The 19,609-nt window shown below is 41.3% G+C and overlaps 1 protein-coding gene across 1 annotated transcript in view; it reads right to left on the reverse strand.

The window, feature by feature from the left end:
• Window positions 1-6,607: 6,607 nt before the first annotated feature.
• jph1a (junctophilin 1a) overlaps window positions 6,608-19,609 on the reverse strand; it is a gene marked incomplete at its 5' end in the record, with an annotated part of 26,733 nt that continues 13,731 nt past the window's right edge. Inside the window, 4 exons of the mRNA XM_079233969.1 lie at window positions 6,608-7,038; window positions 7,217-7,313; window positions 7,623-8,368; window positions 14,453-14,571. Of these exons, the coding sequence (XP_079090095.1) occupies window positions 7,233-7,313; window positions 7,623-8,368; window positions 14,453-14,571 (946 nt within the window). The 3' untranslated portion in view covers window positions 6,608-7,038; window positions 7,217-7,232. The remainder of the gene's footprint in view (window positions 7,039-7,216; window positions 7,314-7,622; window positions 8,369-14,452; window positions 14,572-19,609) is intronic.

Genomic DNA, 19,609 nt, shown 5'->3' on the forward strand with positions numbered 1-19,609 from the left:
GTAATACCAGGCTTAGCTATGCTGTCCGTTTGTGTTCCAGAAAGTTCCAGTAGCCTTCTGCCTGTTGACTGCCGGTGTTGCCTGTTGACTCTCTTACACACACACACACACACACACACACACACACACACACACACACACACACATAGACACGCACACACACCCAGACACACACACACACACAACCAAAAACAATCACTGACCTTCCAGTCCCCCATTACACCATTAGTGCTTATGATCAGAGCGTGCGGATGGCGGCAGGCGCTTTGATGTGTCTATGATACGACTCACCCCGCTGCAGCTGCTCTCAGCTCTATTTTAGGGCGACTGCTGTGGGCCCTTAGAACAGGGCTTCCTTAACACACACACACACACACACACACACACACACACACACACACACACACACACACACACACACTCACAATACATTTAAATGATCTCGTCACGCCAAGTAATATCATCCATCCCTTTGACACATCGACTGTATGCTCTCTCAGATCGCACTTTCTTGCACGCATCCAAGCCATTCTGAAATGGTGGGATGCAGTTAACTTGCTAGAAAAGGCACTTGTCCATCTTTATGCTTGTTAGTCTAATTACCTGTTGATGTTTGCTTGACATCTTAGACAGTCAAATGGGTCACATTCAGCATGGTTTTAATTCCTTTTGGCTTTGAAATGTGCTGATATATTGGTGTTCATATGTGGTTTAATGTCTCTCATTATTAAAGATAAACCGTTATGTAAAGGTGTCTATAGAATGGTAGATATGTAGACTAGGTCTTACAATAACTGAACTACCTAATTTCCCACTTCTTTTTACCACCACTTTCAATATGAGTTGGTCAAATGGCAATACACAGGATCATTTATGAACAGAACAATAGCTTAGTTGAAGAGGCCCTAAATGAAACCAGGTCAGAACTTTAGTCATTGTAGGGAAAGATGGGGGAGGAATGTCTTTGGGCATATCTTTTCTGAAAAGAGGGAAAGGCCTGTCACAATGGATTTGAGGGGACTGTCCCTTTTGCCTGCAGCGAGTCACAGTGCCCTGCAATCCTCATGTTGCTCCTAATCTCAGGAACCTTTGCAAAGGAGGAGCATCATCAGCAGCCCATGGCACTTCAGAAACAGTTATATCTCACTGGATAAAAGGTAAAATGACTACATGTAATGTAATTAAGAATATGGATTCATTTAAAAGAGCTCTACTTCTATTTTTGTATAATGGAATTTGGTTCATGTGTTCACAAAGAAAAATCAGCTGTCGTTATATTGTGGCATAATGAGAAAAAAGACACATTAGACTCTGGCTTTATTGCGTGATTTCAGGTTTAGACATGCTGAAGCGTATCAGCTCCCGTTGCTATCACAACACCACATACAGGAATATAATTTGGTGATATAGTTTGAACACTGACTCACTCTGCAAATACATCTGTCATGTGCGATTACTGCATGGGCATAACAACTGGCAAATTGTCAAATCCTTCAATAGTTCAAGAAGGTTATTACAAACGGACTGTTGACAGTGCAACCATGTCTCCTAAAAATTATGTTCCCCCAGAACTAATACGCATTCTCAATTACGTTTGACTGGAAACGCCTGCCGCTACTCTCTTTGCTTGCCGCTACTGAGGGAATCCTTGTTAGTTTCTTTTCCTCTGCAGAGTATATAAATTCAAATATGCTTAAATTCAGCGGGAAAGCAAGAAAACAATAACACAAACACACGATTATAAACATATTTGTAATACGTCAAACAAAAATACGTGTATAATCAACAGATTTGTAATACGTCAAACACAGGGTTGCAACAGTGGCCTCACAAAAGTGCTCTCACAATAACTTAACAAAAAAGTGACACTTAATTAATCAAGTGTTTCTTGGATAAATAGAGGCCCAGGTAGCAGAGCTGTTCACAGACATTAAGTCAGAAAAGATCTTTCTGAATAGGTTCAGCAGCGGGAATACTAACACAATGGATTATTACCGCAGCAACATTGTTATGATCGTCATTACCAACGCACTTTGCAATACAATGAATATTCAAAGCCACCAACTTATGCAACCATTAAGACAAAGTGGTTTGCACATAACACTGAGTCATACGCAGAGAATGATGCATAAAAAAGTCTTCCACAGTCATAGGATGACCCTATACATGTTTGTTTTCTCCAAAACAGTGTTAGTTTATTGTCCATATACAGAATGAACGCCTCAAATGGCATAACAGACAGATAAATGGACCTGACAAGCATTTACTCTCAATAGCTTGAGGCTAATGCACCGTGTTGTTTGTTTGAACTAGATGACTCACCCTACAGACCCCTATGACAAAACCCTCACCGTAGCTCACATGTTGTTAGATAAACAGGAGATGACACGTCTTACTGTATCAAAAATGAATTGTGGAATCATTAGCGCGTGACAAAAAAACTGCATGTCTTCTTTATAATTGTTTACTTTAGATGTCGGAGTGATAGCTTTATGGTTTTATGACTGATGGAGTGATGCTAAGCTAAGCTAGCTATGCAAGGCATGGAAAGGGGATCTGCTTAATACTGATGCCTGAGCAACAGTTTTTTTTTTAAACGCCGGGCACCGATATCCCCTCACTGCTTACAAGCCTTAATCCAATTTTAGAAGCACAAGCAAGTTGCATTATTAGTCAGAAGATGAAGGCTTGGTCTCAGAGAGGGGAGTTAAATTTACACATGAGAAACTCTTGCTGTCATCTTAGAGGGCGTATTCCAGACTTGTCTGCCAATCCTTACAGACACAGATATGTACACCTTTACACCATGTCATTACAATCATTAATAATGAAATACAATACACACAATAATGTTACAATGTTGAAGAGCGTTTGTTAACTGTTTATTCACATATATTAATTACTTACTATGGTAAGTAAGACCTATGAAGGCAATTCATTATGATTGGAACTATGTGATATTATGTTTTATTGCATTCATAAACTGTTTATATAAGAGTTATAGAGGAGTTAAGAAGGAGTTATAGTTTCTGACAAATATTATACTATAAATTGCCTTTCATCTGCTTATAACTACATCATTGTGTGTTACGAACACTTTATTGTTAATCTTGCTTTAAAATGCTAAATAGGGGGCTTGGATTTGGCTGAAACAAATCGGAATATTTCTGGCTCTATATTGTTTCTTTTATTCATCTCTTGAATATTGTATCATCAATAATGAAGTATAATTTGCAACAAACATGTATATGTATCTATAAATAAAAAAATCTAAATTTGTTAATTGAAATGTTTTTCATTGATTTACTAATGCATATATTAATCCACTGTTTGTCCTCCATATTGCACCTCTAAATTATTTATTTTTTGCCAAATTAACCTTTGGTGGTGAAAACTTGTTTTTCAGGTGGTTGGTAAAATAATCAGACAGCAAGAGGGGAACTTTTAACAGGCCGAAGTGCAATGCAACCGAACTGAAATACATATTAAAATACATGCCAGGGTCGTGTTGGCATGTGGCACAGTACTTCTGCAGTGAGCTCATCGAATAGATGGTACAACCGCCATTGCTGAATGCAAAGATAATTGTAGATTCTCCACCCTGGTCAGGATCATAGCTGTCACTGGAATTAGTGATACGGCTTCTATCAAGGTGGGATATGCTTATAAGGTTTGGGTTTATATTTGTCCAGGACTGGTTGTGCAACAACATCTTGTCCAGCATGCTGTTCCATATCAGAATAGTAACAGAGATATTCTATACTATTACTGACAAGTTAGGCTTCATGGAGGTTTTAAGTACCAGGATTAAACACTCTTCTGAGTATTATACTATTATACTGACTATACTTGTCAGTTGCAATGACATCTGATATTGTAATCTGTGGGACAAGGTAAACAAATTTGGTATGCAATTATGGTAAACAATTAGCAATATGAGTGAATTACGATCTGAAATGTACTGCGAGCCCAATCCTCTCCAACATTTACACTGTATGTAACAGTTTGCGATGAGAGAACTCTGCAGGTTTTGCACTGTCTGCCGGCGCCAGGGCAGAGGGCACAGCAAGTGCAAGACATGAGGTTGCTGATTCCAGGCAGGTGCCATGGCTGGTGTAACACTACACTAATCCACGGCCGATCAGCAGTGGAAACAGTACAATCTCACCCGAGACAAACTGGGGCACCTGCCTCCGCTAATGCGAGACCCCGACGAGGACTTTTGATTTCATGCCGACTCTTTTCCCCCCGGATCTCATTATGAGAAGGTCATCTTGAGGTCATCATTGCTGGGAGGTTAAGAACAGATGAGACGATGGACCTCGGTGATACATAGAGGTGAACATGTGGCAAGTAGAAATCCTTGCATCCATCCATTCCAATCCATCTGTTAATTCATGTTAGTGTAATGTATATTACGTTCCATTGATGTGTGTTCTGTAATAAATGGTGTGCTGTAGTGTTTGTATTTCAGCAGTATCATCAATTTGAGAAATACGCAACATGTAGTTTAACAAGGCATAACATCTTTATTGTTATACACATAACTTCATCTCCAAAGATTTTGCACAAATCAGTGGGGTAACATGAACCTTGAGATATCAAAAGTCTCGCGCAGTTCCTCGTTATATCCTAAAATACTCAAACAAGTACATCTGCCTTTTACATCCCCAAATGGTACATACAGTACAACCAATTAGAAATAAATTTTTTTTTTCCACTGTCAAACATTATCATATGTGCATTACATTACCAATTACAAACAAGTTATATTCATTGTCAAAATACAGGTGTGCAAATTGTTAGAAAAATACCAACTCATACCAGATTCTGGATTGTGCTCTGTAAAAATCCTTACAAATAGTATATAATAATCTATATATAAATGACTCCGACATGCAATGTTGCATTTCAAAAATTATCCCATAAACAGGCTGTTCTGTTAAACCCTCGGAAAACTCCAGTCTTCACCGTGCTCGTGTGAAGACAGTTAAAACAAGAAAAGAGGGTGTAGCAAAGACAGGGTGAAAAATTGTTATTTAATACATGTAATATAATATAACAATGTTTTTTTAAATATAATATAGTGTCTTAATCTGCTTTTATTGTCTATTCCACAATTTGAATATATTCTGATAGTTAGTTATGTGGACAGTTTTCAAACATCTAACAGACTGAAGCATTCTCCAAATGCAACGTGCTGCTCATTGAGTAACAGACAGTCAAGTTAAATTTCAAAACTGAATTGCAGCAAAGAAAACAGAGACATATTAAAGCCCTTTTTATGATGACCAATGTTCACAAACACGTCAGTTGAATTTAATAAATTAACCTTGGTAGTGATGACAGTATATGTCATATAAATAACCACTTTTAAAATCAAAGAAACTCATGCCATACCTGCAACAAAGACTACAAACAGCTACAGTGAGGCAAGTTAAAAGCATGATTCAGGTGATGACAACAGTCAGAATATCCCCCCACAAGACAAAGTTAAGACAAGGATGGCATCTCCCAACCCCCCAGCCCCCCTCCCAATCCTCATCTTTTTCTGAGGTAAACAGTAGTACTGTTAAAGACTTATAAAGGCATCTCTCATTCTCCCTGGTGCCACATTTCCCATGGCCTCAACCTGAATAAATTCAACTTCCACTATCCACAAGACCGTCTTGATCCAGATTCACAAGCACACATGCACTGCTGGGCCGACAGAAGCAGCCGCGTGAACTGCCCCATTGCATTTTAGTGGTATGCTGAAACATTGAAAGCAAAGAATAAAATGAAGGAATTCAAGCAAAAGGGTTCATCGACACGTGCAATGAAATTGACACGTGCAATGAAATCATTTTCCTTCTGATTTAATAAATAGCATAAGACATTTGTTACTTCACTCTCACAGAGCTAGGTAGCTTTTAAAGTGTGAATCTCCTTCATAAACACAATGCTGGCTGATAAGTAACACCCTCCCTCAAAACCAGTCTATTCAAATTGTGAGTCTGTCAAAATAAATGGTACATAGGATTTCTGTAATAGTACAATACCCCCCTCCCCTTTTTGGCAAAATATACTATAAGCTTTTCTTTAAAACAAAACAAAACAAAACATATTGCACTTTCAGTAACATGAATGTGTAATCTCAAATTACAACTCAATGATTAGAAATGAGTAAATTATCAAAATAAGGGAAAACAAATGTATTCGCTCATTTTGAGAGGAGAAGAACTTTCCTGTTTTACTACAAGACTGCAGGTAACCAACATTCAGAGAACAACAATGAACAAAAAAAAAACAGAAAACAAACAAAAAACAAAATGTTAAAACTGTACCATGCACGGGGGAGTGTTTCAAAGCAGTGTATCCGGGTTTACACGAGAAAAATGCAGTGATGGTTGGGCGAACAGAGTAAGACTGGCGAGTGACCGTGCGAGCACTGACTGCTGGCAACGGCCGTGCCCAGTTTCCTGCTGCAAGAGTGGCGTGAACCCCAGAAAATGCTCCGAACACCCAAGCACTCTCGCGCTGCTCTTCCCCCCCCAATCCCTCCCTCCCGGGCCGCCGGGCTCACATCTCCCCATCAAAACGTCAGATGGCAAAATAGAAAGGCAGCTGTTTGCTCCCGTCATCTAAAAGTGCATCTCCACACTCTTCCAGCAAAGTCTGTCAGCCCACCGCTCTCTCTGCCAAGGCAGCGGCCTACAGCGACCAGTGCTTGGATCAGCACGCGCGTGGGTTTCAATTACTTCTTTTTTTCAGACTGTGTATGTTTGGTTGCATTTTTTTACTTTTTTTTTAATTTTGTTTTTTATCTCACTAGACACAACATTTCACCTCAGCTTTCAGAGAAGCCAGAGGAGCGCTAATTCACAGGACTGGCCCTCAAGAAGGCCCGTGTCAGGTTGGTGGTAGTGAGGCCTTCCTCCTGGTTCTCTTCGGTGTCACGCTGATTCCTAAACACCTACGGCCACCCCCGTGTCTCACTGGCGCCATTTTCGTTTTTTCAAGGCCGGCGATGCAACTGTACCGGTTGCCATGGTTTCACTGCAACATAAAACAGTTTCTTTCTTATTTGGCTGCTGGTCCCATTTCAGACACACATTGTGGCCCACTGGACCCACAAGACATTGAGTAGAGAGGGCTTATTCATCTTTAGAAATTAATTTATTATCCTTATTCATTTTCAGCTGGTGAATAAAAGTGTCGAGGAAAATGAACTTACCTGAGAAACAGCATCATCATGTCAGAAAATGGACAAATATAATTGCAAGGCCAATATTCAGCAGCATTACCATAGCAACAAGGATCGAGTTAGGACCCTGCAAAAAATGACATGATGATAAAGATCAGATATCGCATAATAATCTCCAACAACAAACAAATGATAGCTGCAGTACATCCAAACATAACAAGATTGTTAGCAACCACCTGGATATGAAGAACAGTATTAAAGGAATAGCGAGACATTTTGGGAAATACTCTATACATTTATTTTTGCCAAAGTTAGATGAGAAAATCTGATACCAGTCTTATGTTTAAGGGTGGCATCAATCTTTTCAGCAAACACTCGGCAAAGAAACGAAAACACGGATTTCCCTAAATGTTTTTTCTACTCTCCCACTACTTACTGTTTCTTCCATGTTTTCTGCAATATCCATACTGGCTTTCTTTGTATCTGCGAGGCTCTTTGGCTTTAGGGAATCCTGCTTCCTGAGTTTCGGGTCGCTCTTGTTCTCCCTGAGGGAGGCTGGTTTAGGTGGGGGGATACTATAGGATTTAGGGGGTTGTGGGGGCATACGTGCCAGGTCCAGGATACTGGGCTCTTCGTCTATATCCTCCTCAGGCTCCGGTGGTGGTTGGACCCTTGTAGGGGTCTTCACGTAGTAACTGTGGTACTCGGTGTGGAGCTGGCCATTGACTGGTATTGTCGGAGGATGTGGAGAAGGAGCAGATGCTGGGGTAGGCTGCTGAATATTAGCGGGTTTATTTGAAGCCTCGACGTGCACATGAGAACTTCTAGGGCCGTCGGTGACGGCCGGCCTCTCCTCTTTACTCAGCTTTCGACTAGACCGCTCATCCTTGCTGGTCTTATGACTTGACTTCTCTTCTTTGCTTGTCTTGCGGGACGGTTTTTCCTCTTTGCTGGTTTTGCGGCTGGTGCTGTTGGCGAGCTGACCTTTCTTCTTGCCGGAGTGAGGCGAGGGGGGAGGCGTGGCTACAGGACTGGTCACAGGGCTGGTCACAGGGGAGTGCGGAGGAGTGGTTCCTTTGGGATAGAAGTGGGGCGAATTTTTATGGGAGTTGTCCTTCTTTTCAACAGGCACCTCTTTAATCTCCACAGGCTCCTTCAGTGGTTGTTTTAAGTACTCAGGTCCTGCAGAGGAGAGAGAGGTGATTCACATTAACATAATTAATACAAGCCTAAACCATAAGCATTCTTATTATTATTCTTCGAAAGGATTTTGGATTTTTTTTTTAAAACTGTGTAGTTGGGATTTACCTCTCAGAAAAACGGGCATTTATCACTGTGACTTGAATGTAATGATAATACATGAGGGGCACACACACCTGCATAGCTCACACACATCCTGACAGTATAACTTACAGGCCCACAGAGATTCAAATGCCCCCTTATCTGAGGTTCAGACAATTCAATGTTGACACTGGAGATCCAGCAAAATTCTGAGATTTCTGCCTTGGCCACTGTCCAAGAAGCCAGATTAGGAGAACAGAGCACCAGGCCTGCACTATCGCAATATGGCCGACTGCAATTTTCAAATTACTGTGGGCAAAATTAAGGCAAAATTAAAATTTCAGAGTTAAGAAAACATCTTTGTTTGGTACAGATTCTGGAAAAACGTACACCATAATAATTCTAATATGTTTTTCAATGAAAATGAGAATGCAAATGTAAATGTGAATATCCTTCAGAATCATGCAAAATCAGTCAAAAATTATCACAATTAGATATTTCTTCAAAATGGATCAGCCCTACAGAGAACTCCTGATTTGCGATCCATCCTGCCTGACTGTAGAGTTTCACCGCAAGCGAGATTTAAATCAGAGCTGGCTCAAAGCACAGCTGAACTTTCAATTAAAAATATTCATGAATCAACATTATATATGCAATCATTCTGCAAAGACTGGGGGAGACAGGGGAAAATAGACTGATTAATGCAGGGTCACAAACACCATTTCACTAAGTAAGCCTCCTCTGCAGGCTCATTTTGATCACCAGCCATTATCTTTTATCAGCATGTTTTTTTCCTTTAAAGGCCCTTGTCTCATCCATTCTCAGCATCCAACCAACACGGCTGTACAGATAAAGAGAATCGACCTTAAGGTGCTGTGATGCCTCACTTTTTGTCTGGGGAAGCTCCTACTGTTGGTTAGTTCTTTTTTGCTCTTTGGAGTTTATGGACTGAGGTCCTGGGCTATTCACACAGGTAGTCTGAATGCGTAATGATCTTTTACTATATGTGTATCATTTTCTTTATGGACAGTATGTCCTCTGATGTGTGGACACAATGTAAATGCCTCTTGAATGTGAGAAAAAATACACTTTATCTGTCCCTTTATTCTGTACTGAATAAATATGTATTAGAGACATCAGGCTTTTTCACTTTGCCTCAATGAAATGGTGCCAGAGTGACTAAGAAAGAGACAGTGCTGCTTTGTTTGAAGTACATCAGATGGCATGAGCAGAGAGGGATCCTCCACATCTCATAAAGACAATTTAAAATAGAGAGAAATGTATCTAGAAATATACCTCGAAGAAATAAGTAATAAAATAAAGGTAGAAATAATAGACGAAAAGACTATCTTGCTTGTTTTTCACTCTTTCACTCTTATTCACCCACACCAGATATTATATCCTGAGTCAGTGTACGGTGATGTGATTCTAATGTTCAGTGTTGACTGAGTTATTGTGGTTAAAAACGGGCTTATCTCAGAGATCAATCAAAAGGATTTACCAAAAGCATAACCACTATTAAGTTTACACGCTGTAATTCAGTGGAAAATAATTCATATTGATTTAGATTTGACATTTATCCTCTCAAGAAGCAACTGTACAAACATCAAATAAAAAAAAGTAACAAGTGTGCCCAATCCGCTATCACAGTAAACGGCCTTATTAGAATGTTTTGGGCGTCGGTACGAAAAGCCCAAAGTATTTTTTAGCTGCATGGCATTTCTAATTTGTTTCATGACAACCACAACCAATAAGACCCACTACAAAGAGACTAGGGGGACATTTGAATATCTACGTGGCTTAATATATCCGCCGCGCTTAATTTCACACCATAACTCAATAAGAGTTAGGGCTTCGTGGGCGGGCCGGAGCAATTTCACTCTGTTTGGGGACAGATTCCTGCGAGAGGTTCCAGGCATTTTCTGAATGGCTCCCGGCTCTAAAATGACCCCCAGCCTCACACTCACGTAGAAGTGCAACAACGGCAGTCATTAAAAATGGCTTCCACTACACTTCTGAAGCAATGTTGCATTCCATAATATGCTGAACAAGCTTTTTGTTTGTGTTTTGTAGACACTTTAGCATGTTGTAGATCTTGCTGTGATGAGTGAGGGAAGATCTTTCTTCCAGGTCAGCTGGAACATGTACTGGGGCTCAATTACCCAAATGGCCACGGTGTTTCTTTCATCTACGCTGAGTCTGCAGCCTCCTAAAGAGGGTAATTAAAACAGGCCATGGTATTCATTATGACCAAGACAAAAAAAATCTCATTTGTACAATAAGCACAAATAATAGCCTTTTTTACTCAAATTTAAGTTACGGGCATTTTATTAATTTTCAAGAACTGTAATATACAGTCTTTTTGCCTCATCCGTTGTGTCTTTGGGGTTACTAGAATACACACTTTTGTTTAGGCTGCGGTTGCCAGTTTGCCTCATGTTAGTGCACAGCACATTTTCTGCTCCGGTGCACTCTTGGCAAAACACACTTGCTGACACAAACACAAACACACACATGCGATCATATACTCTCACAAAACCGAACAGATTGTCTCTTTAAGAGCCAACCTAACCCCTACTGACCTGAATATGAGAGGAAGAGCAGTATTATCCATGTATGTGGTATGTTTTATTCTATGCTGCGTTATATATGCATAAGTCTGTTCAGTGAGTTGTGATCTCAGCATGTTCTCTACACTGTTATATTTAATATTCCTGACTTAATTTGTAGCTTTTTAGATCTTCTCTTTCTTCCTCCTACTCTCACTGGCAGATGGGCAGGAGGAGCTGTTATTGTTTAGCCATATTACTCCCGCTACTGTTGCATAGCGTGCGTTTACATGCACACTAGTATCTTGATTATTATCAAAAAGATAAGGCTCTAAACTGGGATACTAATGAGCATATTAGCACACTTAATCACATTTGCACTCATACACACACATGCAAATAAAGTATGTCCCTTTGTCTGTAGCGAATGGCTGCGTGTAATCAGGGCCTTCCTGTGCTTTGTTTGTAAGTGGCTCTATGCAAAGAAGAACATGGGAGGCCTCACGTTCACGTGAGCTGACATGTGACGGATGGAAACAGAGCGTGATGGAAGTCACTGAATGAAGTCAAATCCGGATGTGGAAACAAACACAAACTTTACTACTATAAATACATCCCAATATGTGAGAACCATTTGAAAAACAAATGTTTGATATGTTTCTTGGAAATTTGCCTTTCATACTGTTCTGGTGCACTTTTTCCCCAAAAATGCTTTTGAAATTTGTTTGGAAAGGGATCAGTTCTGCGGTATTGTCAAATAATGAATATCCTATATCCTTCAAAGAAGTTGCTGCATAACTTTGAAGTCCAGCTGAACTGCCTTGAAACTTACTCTACGACACCTGCTGCGATGAATATAAAGCAGCACCTGCTCATGTCTGGTTTTCAGCCCTGACAGGTCACGGCTTTTATGGTTTCACCTGATCCAAGTGTACCTTGACTGGGTCAAACAGGGCGAAGCGGGATCCCTGCTCCCCCTCCAACCTCCGTACTCCCAGCGCCCTGATGACTGGCTGAAGGAAGGGACAGCTGCGCGTCAGCCCAGGAGAGTGGCGAGGGCAGGGCCGAGCTCCTCTCAGTGCATAAGGATTTCAGCTATGTCTCCATTAGACCCCAGTGAGCACACATCGGCACCAAATATAGCCCAATTAACGTCACCACTTAGACCACGCCTCGCTAACCCTTGCTGCTCCCCCTCCAGGGTGCTGTGTGTGAACCAATCATAAAGGTCAGGGTCCCATTCCCTATGACCATCTCTTCCCTTTTGAAGTACACACTCCCAATCTGGGTGATAATCTGCTATGAGTCTGAAATGCCAATTACAAACAACAAGGGGTTTAGCCCTCAGTTGTTACCCTTAGAGGACTTATGAGAAGCTGTGGGATGAGGCTAAATGAGAATATTTCCCCTGTAGAGGTAGACATTGAGGAAACAGAGCAGATTAGTTTGGGAAAGTCACACACATTCTGCCTCATGCTTGGTACTCAGATTGAGCAGCTTTGTCTCACTGAAGCATCAGGATAGACAAATCGACAAATACAAAAATTTGAATATTTTCTTTGAAGTCAACAACAGTGGTGGTTATTTTGCCAGGAAGCTGCACATAGGGGAAACTGTTTGCACTCAAACATGGTATAACCTGCCGACGTACAAAGTAGGTCATTCCAGATTCCCACAACTTCTCTTATGTTCTAGAAGAATCCAATTGAGATAATAACTTTCATAAACTAGAAATAAAATGGACGTATAAGAAATGTGTTTTCTTTTTTGTTTGTTTTGCAGGTGCTCGTCTGGCTTTCGGCTGGGCTTACCAGACACGCTTACGTAACTGAACTGAACACTGCAGCTCAGATGTCGCCCCACGCTGCACATTATTATGACATCGCCTGCTTTCTCATTCATGATCTGACTTATAAGGCAAGGACACTCTCCGTACAGACCTGTGAACCCGGAGATCACCCGGCCTGCCAAGCATGATCGCTGTTTTCCACAACACAAACAAGCCGCGGGATGTCTTTGGCCCGGGCCGGCCATTTCTGCGGCTTAGTGGAGGGACATGCTTGACTAGCTCCCATTGTCAATCTATGTGTCACCCACTATTTTATGGTGCCTGTTGGCAAGGGCCCAAGGTCGGCTAGCTCATCGGCCTAAATATATTACAAACAGTGGAAGAAGCAACCCTAGTACAGATCTTACCAGGTAAATAAAAATAAACAAAAAATGACACGTATGACACGGCACTCATCCAAATGACGGCTATAGAACAATTTCAAATTATTCATTCAATATATGAGTTTGCTTTGTTGAAATTAAAAACATACAACCAAATATTGGTTAATCTGGATGGAAGACGAACGTTGACTGGAGTTTTTTTTTCAAGTTTCATTTATCTATTATCTGAAACAAACAAAAATTGGTCTCAACATGCTGCCAGAAAATACCAGAATGAATCAAGGAGGGAAAACAATAAGGTGATGCTCCATTAAAAACTCTTTATTCACCCGTTTCTGATGTTGTCCTCTCTGTGCCCTTGTGTTCCACCTCTGATCCCACCTCTTTGACCAAAAAGGATTCGTACCCCTCACTGTTTGTGTAGTATTATATGTCCGGCATTGACTTGTAAAACTCTGCTTACCTTGTAAATGAACTAAACAGAGTTGAGTCGACACCTGACCCTGTGAGCTGCTGTATACTAAGGCAGTGTGCCTGTTAAACCTCCATGCAAGGGAAAGATGAGAACTACTTGGTACTGGGGGCGCAGTAGGTTTCATTGACCTTCACGCACATACCGTACCTGTAAGACAATTCTACACTCCACTAAAGCACTTAAGTTGGATCTGAACATAAAAACACTTTGCTTTTCTTACTTGTTTTTTGGCAAAATGCATGGCAACAAAGTTTAGCGAGTATCTCCGAGCTGTAAACAACATGCCCTTGAGAGCAAAGGAGAAGTTTCCATCCAGAACACACACACATAGGCCCCCATTGTGGTGTTAGAAGTCATCCTCCATACCTCTCTAGTCTTTGATTACAGTCCTGGCACTGTAATCTGGAACTGGGTAAATGTCCCACTGTCTCACCACTCGTGAGTTAAACCAGGCTTCTGTGATAATCTTAGCAAGGAATGCAACTTCATCTCCGGGTCAGTCATGTCTTGTCTAAAATGTCAGAAAACCTTGTTTGCATTCATAGCCTGCCAGGGGTTTATGGAAATGTAGCCACTTGAAATATAGTCAAAGTATTGTATTTCATTACACACAGTGACCTCAGTGACCCCTGAGTGCACGTGCAGTCCAAGTGTTTCTTTCACATTCAGAGAGGGGGAAAGTATCTAGTATCGCTGCGAAGGCTGTCTGATGTCCACACTTTGCCTCTAGGAACACCATTTACAATATCAGTCAGGTGCTGTGGATGAATACTTGTTGTTAAAGGTTACCTGGTTGGTAGAAGTTGGGGGAGAGCTCCCTAGCAACCGCCCTGGCGATTTCCGAGTCATGCACAGCAGAGATGGCGGCCTGGTCTGCAGCCTCGCTTTTTGTCCTGGCATGGGCCGTTCTGGAAGAAGCACAAATAGAGACTATATTAGAGTTGCACGGTAAAGACATAAAGATGATGTATGGCGCCATGTTTGAAAGAAGTGTGACAGATATCTAGAAACATAAACAGACGATTATTGAACATTGACATTTACATCATCATCTGCTTTTCCCCCCCAACTATCTTTTTCTTTTTCTTGCGCCTCCTCTCCTTCCATACCTCCCTCTTTCTCCTCATCTTTGAGCTGTATCACTCAGCCTGTTCCTCTTGGGGATAACATAACACCTCCCCTTGTGCTTCTATCGCAAATCCAAATCCTGATTTTCCAAATGGAGCGCAGCCACATCCAAGCAAGACCTTAATCCAGTCTGGAGCACTGCACTGCTGCTGAACCAGAGCCCAAAAGGCACGCACACACACACACACACACACGCACACACACACACGCACACACACACACACACACACACACACACACACACACACACACACACACACACACACACACACACACACACACAGACAATCATATGGTATAGTATTATATACAAGGAAAGTATCTTCTCTATTAGGAATAACCCCTTGAAATGTCTCATTTTCAAGAGGGTCCTCAACGTCGATTAAACAAAGCATTTAACAAAAAACTAAAATAACAACAAGATAATTAAACGACACCAAATATGACAAAATATTATATTATATATATATATATATATGACATAATAAGACAGAAAAGCATTAATGCCATGATTGACCTGCAAAGACCATGGGAATCCTAAGGAAGGTGTTTTCAACTCTACTCAATACACCTCCATCTTACAAAAGTAATGACAACACGTAGCGGTGCCTGAACAGCAGCAAGAGAAAATCCACATCTGCACTCTGCTGATGCTCAAAAACCAAAAGGCAGAAGAGCAATAAGTTCTGAAAGCAATGTGAGTTTAGCATTAGCACTGACAGATATTATGGGAGCTGCTAAATAAATTGCATGAAAACTCAACCATAAGATACTGAATATGTAAATAGATGCATTATTACAGGAGGGCATATTCACTTGCAAGGAGGATGTTACACCACACCAGACTCCCTTCAAAAAACACATAATTATGCAAAAATATGCATCAGTTAAAGCTAGTGGATTAGTCACTTACTGTATGAACAGCGATAGCACCTCTTATACAATACATGACAGTGTAACATGGAATGCAAGGATCCAGATGGACTGTCCAAGTATCACTATAAGTATTGACAGCTGTGCCTTGTGCCCTGCTTAACCCCACTCATCCATCTTCCTCTCCCTCTTTCTTTCACATCCCCTCTTTCTTTCAATCAATGATCCTGTTTTTCTTTCTTTTTTTCGATCCTTCTTCATCTGTCTATTGACGCTGCATCCCCTCATACTCATTACTTCCCTCCCTCCCTTCGTCTTTCTGTCAGAGTGACCCCAAAGGACAGATGTCTCTATTTCAGACTACTTCTCTGTCCTTGGACTCTGGACTGTCCTGTTTTTTATGCGCTGGGACAGTAAGACATTAAAATGCATTAGGAACCATATGCTGGCTGGAGAGAGTCCCTTCACCCACAGACAAAGGACAGACTCAGGCTGTGTTAACAACCTATTAAAAAACACTGACCAGCTGCAGACAAAAATAAGATTGAAAAAGTTATCACACAATGCTTTGCTTCTTCCCATGAGTTATTACAAACATAGGAATTGCAACAGCGTGGCTAAAAGCAGCTTCATAGTCTTACTGAAGAGCACTTCCCTGTTTAAAATTGACATTAAAGCATTCCAGTTACATCACACTACTGACATGTATACCGTAGACATCCACTTTCCATGCATGCTGCCACAAGGACATACATGCTTCTATTTCTAAATTGTGTTAAATGTGCAGGCAAACAAAAGGACGCCTGAATGCGTCATGAATGCATACAGCGTGCCCGTGACATAGCCTAAGGATTTTAACAGTTCCCTTTAGGTAGAGTGCGGACATGAAGTCACGGGCAGACCCGGGAAGCGATGCAGACTGTTCACAGACAGGATGTCTGGTCGTGGGAGGTGACAGGCAGAGAATGATGGGAGTAGAGGTGTGATCGAGCAGTGGAACAAGAGTGAAATGAGAGGCGAGAAAACATGGGCATGTGGAGCGTAGAGACGAAAGGGTTGGTTGGTTTTCTTCCAGGCTTCGGAAAATGTCCTCTTATGTTCACTTTTATTAAAACTAGCGAGCGACACCAGCACCTTACACAATGCATGGACTGTTAAACCGGCAATAATTTATTCTTTCGTCCAATTTAAGGCAGCAAAACAAGTGGTAAACACAACGTTGAAATATTATAGTCCAATATTCACTGTCTGGCTCTTTGCATTAACACGCAAAAAAAAACTATGAGCAGAAAGATGATAAAATGCTGCGTACAGCTGAGTGAAATTGAGCAGTAAGGGTTCATTCATGGCTTTGAGAAACCCCTTTCCCACTGCACACATTCATTTGTTAATGTTAAAATATTGCTTGCAGCAGCTTTAATATGCATTACCCTGCGGGGTTGTGGTTTGCAATGGCCGTCGACAATGTGCAGAAGGGCGCATGAAGACGGACAAACGCTTTTTCAGGCCAAATTCCGTAATGCATTGTCACACGTACAAGGCAAAACAAAGTCTGGGTAAACAACAATATGCAAGCTCACGATTGACCTTTGGAAAAGTTTGAGGTTCTGTTACTTGTTACTTGTCTGCAGCCTCCCTACTAGAAGCAGAACTGCCTCTGAATATAAAGCAACACCTGTTCATGTCTAGTTTTGGGCTCTGCAGGCGCTCCTGTCAGGTTGAGTGCTGAGGATGGGTCCAAAAAAATCATGGTATTTAAATCCAAAAATGCACCTGCTGGCACAAATGCAAATATCACTCAAACACACCCACGTACCATTTTGTAGAAAGTGGAGAAAGGAGCAAATACTTTGAGGCAATTGCTTTGGACTGCAGCCCTGCTTGGTTGTTTCATTACTGTGACAAATGAATTGCTTGGTAAAGTGTTGAGTCAGTTTGGCAGTGAGTGTGGCGGGTGCGGCTCTTTCTCTCTGTGGAATGTGTGTCTGTGCGTGTGCATGAGATAAAGAATGAGGGAGGTAAATACACACACCTAGAAAAAGGTATCTAAATGGCAAGGGGAGACAGAGCTGCAGAGAGAAAGAGATTGACACCCGGGTATTTAGAACTGCTGAGTTATGCATCTCAGTCCTCTAATTTTACTGTCGGGTTAAATTTCAAACCCAAGCTCCCATGCGGGACGGTGCCGCCTCCTTTAAGGTTTTTTTATAACTAGGCCTCCTGCAGAATACAGTATGTGTATCTGAATTATGTGCCCGTAGTGTGTGCTTGTATTGTGTGTGCATATCCCACCCCCCGAGTGAAGCTTCAGTCCATCACTCCCCAGGCTGTGGCCTATTTGAGGAATCTCCCTCACATATGCTGACACAGTTCTGCACCCCCTTCCTTCACCCTTTTGCTTCTTCCAATAAGACCCCCCCCCCTCCTCCCCTTCCTCCTTTCCTCATCTTCCTTCTCTCCATCACAGTCTCTTTCCCCCTCCCAGCCAAGGCGTTTAAGCCTGGTAACTGGAATGCTGACTTGTACAGTATATAATAAGATAGAAGATTAGTCTCGACCTTACCCATGATAAACATCAGCACTCCACGATCTTCCGTTAAACTTCATCACTCTCTTTCATCGCCTACGACAAAGCACTACCATACAGCAAGAGTCATATTTCAAGACTATGCTTCATTTGATGCTCCTGTTCGGAGTGAGCAAATCTGCTCATGAAAGGATATTATACATCAACAGAAATGACTGCCCTTTATCTTACCCAAACAGTCCCCAAGTCCAAAGGAGCACCACCGCACATCACAGAAAGTCTGCACAAATTAGCACTTAGTTTGCCCTGCACATATCTCTCATATCCGTGCAGGCCTGCTATTGAATTCCCGGCTGGTGCTAATTCAGGATTACTCAAGCATGACTAACACCATTAGTGGTTAGCTAAAACCAACTCTGAAATTATTCAGGAAATATTCCTTGGTTGAGGTCTGGGCTCACATTACCAGGGGCTGCAATGGTGGGGGACAATGGCGACAGCAAATGAGACTTTAAATCGGAGACGAAGTGGCTGTTATTATGAGATAAGGTAACTTTATCCTGAAGACAGTGCTATGGAGCTGTACAATGAGAATATTTGGGCATGGTTACTGTACTTGAAGCATTTTAGATCTCAGGACGTCCTGGTGGTTTGGCAGGCTGGGACTGTGGGGACATTCCGCGTCTTTTTTCTTCTTAATTCTATCCTGTCACTCTTTGTAGTAGAGATATGCAAGCCCAAAAGAGAAAAGCAGAATCTAAGATCAACTAGGCTTATTGAATTTTCCCCATTCTTATGATTGGCCAATCGTACTTTCTGACGAAGGAAACTATATATTTTTCTTTACACTAAACATACAAAGGTTGGTTCAAGGTAGCATCACAGCATGTAAACACAAAGGCATAGAGTACTGCAGCAGCAAGAAAAAAAGAAAACAGGCACTTGAATAATGTACATGGCGCAGCAATATAAAGAACACGCAAAGGTGGAAGCCTTTGGTAGCCTTTAGGGAAACGGCTCATTGAGAGGGGATGAAACATGGCTGTGTTATGAAAATAGCTTTGTTTATTGCAGACTATTCTAAAATGAAGGGGTACATAATAGAGACACAGCTAGAGAATCCCTGGAAATAAACAATAATATTGACTATATGCACTGCCCCGAATAACATTGCTGAAAGAAAATGATCCAATATTTCGGAAATACATTCACTTTTTTTGATGAGTTAGATAAGGAGATCATGTCTAAAAGCTAAATATGAAGCTACAGCCATCAGGTGGTTAGCTTATCATAACACAGACTGGAAACAGAAGCAAACTGCTAGCAAATAATCTACCTACTAGCATCTCTAAAGCTCACTAATTAAGTTATATATTAACTGTAAAAAAAAAAAAAACATTTGCGAAAACGTAACTATA

Source organism: Taurulus bubalis, assembly GCF_910589615.1.
Source record: "Taurulus bubalis genome assembly, chromosome: 18".
Lineage (NCBI taxonomy): Eukaryota > Metazoa > Chordata > Actinopteri > Perciformes > Cottidae > Taurulus > Taurulus bubalis.